Source organism: Salvelinus alpinus, unplaced genomic scaffold (assembly GCF_045679555.1).
Source record: "Salvelinus alpinus unplaced genomic scaffold, SLU_Salpinus.1 scaffold_443, whole genome shotgun sequence".
In the NCBI taxonomy this organism is placed as follows: Eukaryota; Metazoa; Chordata; class Actinopteri; order Salmoniformes; family Salmonidae; genus Salvelinus; species Salvelinus alpinus.
Window position 1 is genome coordinate 1,957 of NW_027256383.1, and position 9,382 is coordinate 11,338.

At 47.3% G+C, this 9,382-nt stretch overlaps 1 protein-coding gene across 1 annotated transcript; it reads right to left on the minus strand.

Annotated features, from left to right (window-relative positions):
• Positions 1–463: 463 nt before the first annotated feature.
• LOC139567396 (activin receptor type-2B-like) lies at positions 464–9,303 on the minus strand (the record flags this gene model as incomplete). Its single annotated transcript, XM_071388769.1, has 3 exons — positions 9,192–9,303; positions 3,929–4,067; positions 464–594 (listed from the first exon to the last, which is right to left on the minus strand). Coding segments are annotated over exons 1-3 (363 nt in total), but the record flags the coding sequence as incomplete, so codon positions are not given.
• Positions 9,304–9,382: the final 79 nt, after the last annotated feature.

The window sequence follows — 9,382 nt, forward strand, 5'->3', positions numbered from 1 at the left end:
CCATCCTAGTGTACCATCCTAGTGTACTATCCTAGTGTACCATCCTAGTGTACTATCCTAGTGTACCATCCTAGTGTACCATCCTACTGTTACCATCATAGTGTACCATCCTAGTGTACTATCCTAGTGTACCATCCTAGTGTACTATCCTAGTGTACTATCCTAGTGTACCATCCTAGTGTACTATCCTAGTGTACTATCCTAGTGTACCATCCTACTGTTACCATCCTACTGTTACCATCCTACTGTTACCATCCTAGTGTACTATCCCAGAATATTATCCCAGTATTACAGACAGTGTACCATCCTAGTGTACCATCCTAGTGTACCATCCTAGTGTACCATCCTAGTGTTCCATCCTAGTGTACTATCCCAGTATTTTATCACAGTGTATTCTCCCAGTCTACCATCCTAGTGTACCATCCCAGTATTGTATCCCAGTGTTCCTGACAGTGTTACTGACCGGGTGTTTGAGCCAGGTGTCCTTGAAGACCGGCCTCATCTTCTTGTGAACGACCACATCCTGCAGTTCCTGTAGAGACGTGCGTTGGCCAATCTCCTCCTCAAACGGCAACATGAACTCTCCTACAGTACCTGAGACGGAGACAAGAACACGTTATATTGAAGGCTTTACAAGTTACTGATAGGCTGTTTATTATTAGTAAACGCACCGGTTGTTTTTAGTAAACACACTGGTTGATTATTAGTAAATGCATTGTTATATATGACAATATATATTAGTCATCAAACAGAGCCAGAGGGGATGTGGTCTAGTCATCAAACAGAGCCAGAGGGGATGTGGTCTAGTCATCAAACAGAGCCAGAGGGGATGTGGTCTAGTCATCAAACAGAGCCAGAGGGGATGTGGTCTAGACATCAAACAGAGCCAGAGGGGATGTGGTCTAGACATCAAACAGAGCCAGAGGGGATGTGGTCTAGTCATCAAACAGAGCCAGAGGGGATGTGGTCTAGTCATCAAACAGAGCCAGAGGGGATGTGGTCTAGTCATCAAACAGAGCCAGAGGGGATGTGGTCTAGACATCAAACAGAGCCAGAGGGGATGTGGTCTAGTCATCAAACAGAGCCAGAGGGGATGTGGTCTAGTCATCAAACAGAGCCAGAGGGGATGTGGTCTAGTCATCAAACAGAGCCAGAGGGGATGTGGTCTAGTCATCAAACAGAGCCAGAGGGGATGTGGTCTAGTCATCAAACAGAGGGGATGTGGTCTAGTCATCAAACAGAGGGGATGTGGTCTAGTCATCAAACAGAGGGGATGTGGTCTAGTCATCAAACAGAGCCAGAGGGGATGTGGTCTAGTCATCAAACAGAGCCAGAGGGGATGTGGTCTAGTCATCAAACAGAGCCAGAGGGGATGTGGTCTAGTCATCAAACAGAGCCAGAGGGGATGTGGTCTAGTCATCAAACAGAGCCAGAGGGGATGTGGTCTAGACATCAAACAGAGCCAGAGGGGATGTGGTCTAGACATCAAACAGAGCCAGAGGGGATGTGGTCTAGTCATCAAACAGAGGGGATGTGGTCTAGACATCAAACAGAGCCAGAGGGGATGTGGTCTAGTCATCAAACAGAGCCAGAGGGGATGTGGTCTAGACATCAAACAGAGCCAGAGGGGATGTGGTCTAGACATCAAACAGAGCCAGAGGGGATGTGGTCTAGTCATCAAACAGAGCCAGAGGGGATGTGGTCTAGACATCAAACAGAGCCAGAGGGGATGTGGTCTAGACATCAAACAGAGCCAGAGGGGATGTGGTCTAGTCATCAAACAGAGCCAGAGGGGATGTGGTCTAGTCATCAAACAGAGCCAGAGGGGATGTGGTCTAGTCATCAAACAGAGCCAGAGGGGATGTGGTCTAGTCATCAAACAGAGCCAGAGGGGATGTGGTCTAGACATCAAACAGAGCCAGAGGGGATGTGGTCTAGTCATCAAACAGAGCCAGAGGGGATGTGGTCTAGTCATCAAACAGAGCCAGAGGGGATGTGGTCTAGTCATCAAACAGAGCCAGAGGGGATGTGGTCTAGTCATCAAACAGAGCCAGAGGGGATGTGGTCTAGTCATCAAACAGAGCCAGAGGGGATGTGGTCTAGACATCAAACAGAGCCAGAGGGGATGTGGTCTAGTCATCAAACAGAGGGGATGTGGTCTAGTCATCAAACAGAGGGGATGTGGTCTAGTCATCAAACAGAGGGGATGTGGTCTAGTCATCAAACAGAGGGGATGTGGTCTAGTCATCAAACAGAGCCAGAGGGGATGTGGTCTAGTCATCAAACAGAGCCAGAGGGGATGTGGTCTAGTCATCAAACAGAGCCAGAGGGGATGTGGTCTAGTCATCAAACAGAGCCAGAGGGGATGTGGTCTAGTCATCAAACAGAGCCAGAGGGGATGTGGTCTAGACATCAAACAGAGCCAGAGGGGATGTGGTCTAGACATCAAACAGAGCCAGAGGGGATGTGGTCTAGTCATCAAACAGAGGGGATGTGGTCTAGACATCAAACAGAGCCAGAGGGGATGTGGTCTAGTCATCAAACAGAGCCAGAGGGGATGTGGTCTAGACATCAAACAGAGCCAGAGGGGATGTGGTCTAGACATCAAACAGAGCCAGAGGGGATGTGGTCTAGTCATCAAACAGAGCCAGAGGGGATGTGGTCTAGACATCAAACAGAGCCAGAGGGGATGTGGTCTAGACATCAAACAGAGCCAGAGGGGATGTGGTCTAGTCATCAAACAGAGCCAGAGGGGATGTGGTCTAGTCATCAAACAGAGCCAGAGGGGATGTGGTCTAGTCATCAAACAGAGCCAGAGGGGATGTGGTCTAGTCATCAAACAGAGCCAGAGGGGATGTGGTCTAGACATCAAACAGAGCCAGAGGGGATGTGGTCTAGTCATCAAACAGAGCCAGAGGGGATGTGGTCTAGTCATCAAACAGAGCCAGAGGGGATGTGGTCTAGTCATCAAACAGAGCCAGAGGGGATGTGGTCTAGTCATCAAACAGAGCCAGAGGGGATGTGGTCTAGTCATCAAACAGAGCCAGAGGGGATGTGGTCTAGACATCAAACAGAGCCAGAGGGGATGTGGTCTAGTCATCAAACAGAGGGGATGTGGTCTAGTCATCAAACAGAGGGGATGTGGTCTAGTCATCAAACAGAGGGGATGTGGTCTAGTCATCAAACAGAGGGGATGTGGTCTAGTCATCAAACAGAGGGGATGTGGTCTAGTCATCAAACAGAGCCAGAGGGGATGTGGTCTAGTCATCAAACAGAGCCAGAGGGGATGTGGTCTAGTCATCAAACAGAGCCAGAGGGGATGTGGTCTAGTCATCAAACAGAGCCAGAGGGGATGTGGTCTAGTCATCAAACAGAGCCAGAGGGGATGTGGTCTAGACATCAAACAGAGCCAGAGGGGATGTGGTCTAGACATCAAACAGAGCCAGAGGGGATGTGGTCTAGTCATCAAACAGAGGGGATGTGGTCTAGACATCAAACAGAGCCAGAGGGGATGTGGTCTAGACATCAAACAGAGCCAGAGGGGATGTGGTCTAGACATCAAACAGAGCCAGAGGGGATGTGGTCTAGTCATCAAACAGAGGGGATGTGGTCTAGTCATCAAACAGAGCCAGAGGGGGATGTGGTCTAGACATCAAACAGAGCCAGAGAGGATGTGGTCTAGACATCAAACAGAGCCAGAGGGGATGTGGTCTAGTCATCAAACAGAGCCAGAGGGGATGTGGTCTAGTCATCAAACAGAGGGGATGTGGTCTAGTCATCAAACAGAGGGGATGTGGTCTAGTCATCAAACAGAGCCGGAGGGGATGTGGTCTAGTCATCAAACAGAGGGGATGTGGTCTAGCAGTTGAAAAAGCTAAAGAAACGCGTTTGTAACGGGGGGGGGGGGATCCTGAGCAGTAATTCTCACCGTCTGTGGCGATGCATCGTGACACCAGTTCCCACAGCACCAGCCCCATAGCATACATATCTATCCTCAGGAAGGAGTCTCTCTGGAAGTTTATAGCCCCTTCTAGAACCTCAGGGGCCATGTAACGCCACGTACCCACCTGGAAGAGGGAGAGCGAACGACAGAGGGAGAGCAAGAGGGAGAGATAAAGGAGGGAGCGAGAGATAAAGGAGGGAGCGAGAGATAAAGGAGGGAGCGAGAGATAAAGGAGGGAGCGAGAGATAAAGGAGGGAGCGAGAGATAAAGGAGGGAGCGAGAGATAAAGGAGGGAGCGAGAGATTTTTATTTATTTTATTTATTTATTTAACCTTTATTTAACCAGGTAGGCAAATTGAGAACACGTTCTCATTTACAATTGCGACCTGGCCAAGATAAAGCAAAGCAGTTCGACACATACAACAACACATAGTTACACATGGAGTAAAACAACATATAGTCAATAATACAGTGAAAAAAAAAATAAATAAGTCTATATACAATGTGAGCAAGTGAGGTGAGATAAGGGAGGTGAAGGCAAACAAATATATGTATAAATAAATAAAAATATAAAAGGCCATGGAGGCGAAGTGAGTACAACACAGCACGTAAAATAAAAACTAAAAAAACAATGGAATGGTTGGTTTGCGGTGGAAGAAAGTGCAAAGTAGAGACAGAAATAAAGGGGTGCAAAGGAGCAAAATAAATTAATAAATAAATACAGTAGGTAAAGAGGTAGTTGTTTGGGCTAAATTGTAGATAGGTTATATACAGGTGCAGTAATCTATGAGCTGCTCTGACAGCTGGTGCTTAAAGCTAGTGAGGGAGATAGGTGTTTCCAGTTTCAGAGATTTTTGTAGTTCGTTCCAGTCATTGGCAGCAGAGAACTGGAAGGAGAGGCGTCCAAAGGAAGAATTGGTTTTGGGGGTGACTAGAGAGATATACCTGCTGGAGCGCGTGCTACAGGTAGGTGCTGCTATGGTGACCAGCGAGCTGAGATAAGGGGGGACTTTACCTAGCAGGGTCTTGTAGATGACCTGGAACCAGTGGGTTTGGCGACGAGTATGAAGCGAGGGCCAGCCAACGAGAGTGTACAGGTCGCAGTGGTGGGTAGTATATGGGGCTTTGGTGACAAAACGGATGGCACTGTGATAGACTGCATCCAATTTATTGAGTAGGGTTTTGGAGGCTATTTTGTAAATGACATCACCGAAGTCGAGGATTGGTAGGATGGTCAGTTTTACAAGGGTATGTTTGGCAGCATGAGTAAAGGATGCTTTGTTGCGGAATAGGAAGCCAATTCTAGATTTGACTTTGGATTGGAGATGTTTGATGTGAGTCTGGGAGGAGAGTTTGCAGTCTAACCAGACACCTAGGTATTTGTAGGTGTCCACATATTCTAAGTCAGAGCCGTCCAAAGTAGTGATGTTGGACAGGCGGGCAGGAGCAGGCAGCGATCGGTTGAAGAGCATGCATTTGGTTTTACTTGTATTTAAGAGCAGTTGGAGGCCACGGAAGGAGAGTTGTATGGCATTGAAGCTCGCCTGGAGGGTTGTTAACACAGTGTCAAAAGAAGGGCCAGAAGTGTACAGAATAGTGTCGTCTGCGTAGAGGTGGATCAGAGAATCACCAGCAGCAAGAGCGACATCATTGATGTAAACAGAGAAGAGAGTCGGTCCAAGAATTGAACCCTGTGGCACCCCCATAGAGACTGCCAGAGGCCCGGACAACAGACCCTCCGATTTGACACACTGAACTCGATCAGAGAAGTAGTTGGTGAACCAGGCGAGGCAATCATTAGAGAAACCAAGGCTGTCGAGTCTGCCAATGAGGATGTGGTGATTGACAGAGTCAAAGGCCTTGGCCAGGTCAATGAATACGGCTGCACAGTATTGTTTCCTATCGATGGCGGTTACGATATCGTTTATGACCTTGAGCGTAGCTGAGGTGCACCCATGACCAGCTCTGAAACCAGATTGCATTGCGGAGAAGGTGTGGTGGGATTCGAAATGGTCGGTAATCTGTTTGTTGACTTGGCTTTCGAAGACCTTAGAAAGGCAGGGTAGGATAGATATAGGTCTGTAGCAGTTAGGGTCAAGGGTGTCCCCCCCTTTGAAGAGGGGGATAACCGCAGCTGCTTTCCAATCTTTGGGGATCTCAGACGACACGAAAGAGAGGTTGAAGAGGCTAGTAATAGGGGTGGCAACAATTTCAGCAGATAGTTTTAGAAAGAAAGGGTCCAGATTATCTAGCCCGGCTGATTTGTAAGGGTCCAGATTTTGCAGCTCATTTAGAACATCAGCTGACTGTATTTGGGAGAAAGAGAAATGGGGAAGGCTTGGGCGAGTAGCAGAGGGGAGGGCAGTGCTGTTGTCCGGGGTGGGGGTAGCCAGGTGGAAAGCATGGCCAGCCGTAGAAAAATGCTTATTGAAATTCTCGATTATAGTGGATTTGTCGGTGGTGACAGTGTTTCCTATCTTCAGAGCGGTTGGAAGCTGGGAGGAGGTGTTCTTATTCTCCATGGACTTTACGGTGTCCCAGAACTTTTTTGAATTTGTGTTGCAGGAAGCAAATTTCTGCTTGAAATAGCTAGCCTTGGCTGTTCTAACTGCCTGTGTATATTGGTTTCTGGCTTCCCTGAAAAGTTGCATATCACGGGGGCTGTTCGATGCTAATGCAGAACGCCATAGGATGTTTTTCTGTTGGTTAAGGGCAGTCAGGTCAGGAGAGAACCAAGGGCTATATCTGTTCCTGGTTCTAAATTTCTTGAATGGGGCATGCTTATTCAAGATGGTGAGGAAGGCATTTTTAAAAAATGACCAGGCATCCTCTACTGACGGGATGAGATCAATATCCTTCCAGGATACCCCGGCCAGGTCGATTAGAAAGGCCTGCTCGCTGAAGTGTTTCAGGGAGCGTTTGACAGTGATGAGTGGAGGTCGTTTGACCGCTGACCCATTACGGATGCAGGCAATGAGGCAGTGATCGCTGAGATCTTGGTTGAAAACAGCAGAGGTGTATTTGGAGGGCAAGTTTGTTAGGATGATATCTATGAGGGTACCCGTGTTTACGGAATTGGGGTGGTACCTGGTAGGTTCATTTATAATTTGTGTGAGATTGAGGGCATCAAGCTTAGATTGTAGGGTGGCTGGGGTGTTGAGCATGTTCAAATTTAGGTCGCCTAGCAGCACGAGCTCTGAAGATAGATGGGGGGCAATCAGTTCACATATAGTGTCCAGAGCACAGCTGGGGGCAGAGGGTGGTCTATAGCAGGCGGCAACGGTGAGAGACTTGTTTTTAGAGAGGTGGATTTTTAAAAGTAGAAGTTCAAATTGTTTGGGAACAGACCTGGATAGTATAACAGAACTCTGCAGGCAGTCTTTGCAGTAGATTGCAACACCGCCCCCTTTGGCCGTTCTATCTTGTCTGAAAATCTTGTAATTGGGGATGAAAATGTCTGAATTTTTGGTGGTCTTTCTAAGCCAGGATTCAGACACGGCTAAAACATCCGGGTTGGCAGAGTGTGCTAAAGCAGTGAACAAAACAAACTTAGGGAGGAGGCTTCTAATGTTAACATGCATGAAGCCAAGGCTATTACGGTTACAGAAGTCATCAAAAGAGAGCGCCTGGGGAATAGGAGTGGAGCCAGGTACTGCAGGGCCTGGATTCACCTCTACATCACCAGAGGAACAGAGGAGGAGTAGGATAAGGGTACGGCTAAAAGCTATGAGAATTGGTCGCCTAGAGCTACTAGAGCAGAGAGTAAAAGGAGGTTTCTGGGGGCGATAAAATAGTTTAAAGGAATAATGTACAGACAAAGGTATGGTAGGATGTGAATACAGTGAAGGTAAACCTAGGTATTGAGTGATGATGAGAGAGATATTGTCTCTAGAAACATCATTGAAACCAGGTGATGTCATCGCATATGTGGGTGGTGGAACTGAGAGGTTGGATATGGTATAGAGAGCAGGGCTAGAGTCTCTACAGTGAAATAAGCCAATAAACACTAACCAGAACAGCAATGGACAAGGCATATTTACATTAAGGAGAGGCATGCTAATCGGGTGATCAATAAGGGTCCAGTGAGTAGAGGTTGGTTGGGGTCGTGGCGATCCAGACAGCTGGCCGGGTATATGGCTATCGGTAGTAGCATAGGATGGAGGTCTGTTTGTAGATACCTCGTGCGTTTCCGTCGGTAGGTTAGTGGGGTTCCGTGTAGTGGGGTTCCGTGTGGTAGAGGGGATCAATCCAAATTGGCAAAATAGATATAGTGACCCAAGGAAAAAATAAAATAAATAAATAATAATAATAATAATAGTTGTCCAATATACTTGTTCAAATAGCAGCCGATAAGACAGCTAACGATTAGCGGGCCTCAGATGAGCGTTCAGGTAACGTCGGGACGGAGGTGCCAGTTGGATAAATCCCTCGGGCAGATAACGTCGGCAGTCAGTCGCGGCAGTCAGTCGTGAAGGCCCGGTGGGGTTCCGTATCTGCAGCAGCAACAAAAGAAACGGGTCCGGGTGGTGATGGAACTCCTCAGCTGGCTAGCTCCAGAATGATTAGAGTTTGCTCCGGGGTCGACGTAAGCCAATAGTCACACGGTTTGCAGCTAGCTAGCTGCGAAATCAAGGTACAAGTGTCCAGAGCCTGCGGCTGGAATCCGGGGAAACTGAGAGAAAAAAAAAAAAAAAAAAGAGTCCCGGAATGCTCCGGTCCGAGTCGCGTTGCACAAAAGTGCCGGTAGATTATCGAGCTAAAGGAATAGCTGATGACCACTAAACGTGGGCAGCTGAAACACCAACGCTAGCCAGCAAACCGGCTAATTTCGGGGCAGCTACAGATTAGCTTCTGGCTAGCTATCGGAGTAGCTTCTGGTTAAGCTTTCAGGCTATCTTCTGAATTAGCCCCTGGCTAGCTTCCACGATGGATTTTCAGATTGAGGTAAGTAATACTTTTGTAATTGGTGAAGCGGGTTGCAGGAAAGCTTTTGCAGGAAAGCTTTTGTAGTTGAGTTCTTGGATAATAAAATAGATAAAAGATATGCGAAGAAAGGTGTAAATATATATATATACAGGACACGAACAATACGGAACAGAAAAAGACGTCTGAACTGCTAAGCCACCTTGGAATGAAAGATAAAGATAAAGGAGGGAGCGAGAACATTTTGAGAGAGAGAAAGCAAGTAAGTAACCGTAAGACCTGTGTGTGTGTGTGTGTGTGTGTGTGTGTGTGCGTTTTAATCTACCTGTCCGTGTGTGTCTCCTGGAGGTTTCCCCGGCTCAAACCGGACCGCCAGACCAAAGTCTCCGATGATGGCTGTCAGATCATGTCTCAACATCACGTTCTTACTCTTGAAATCCCTGGGAAAGATAGTTTTTATATATATATAATTGATTGATTTATATATATATATATATATAATTTATTTATTTATAT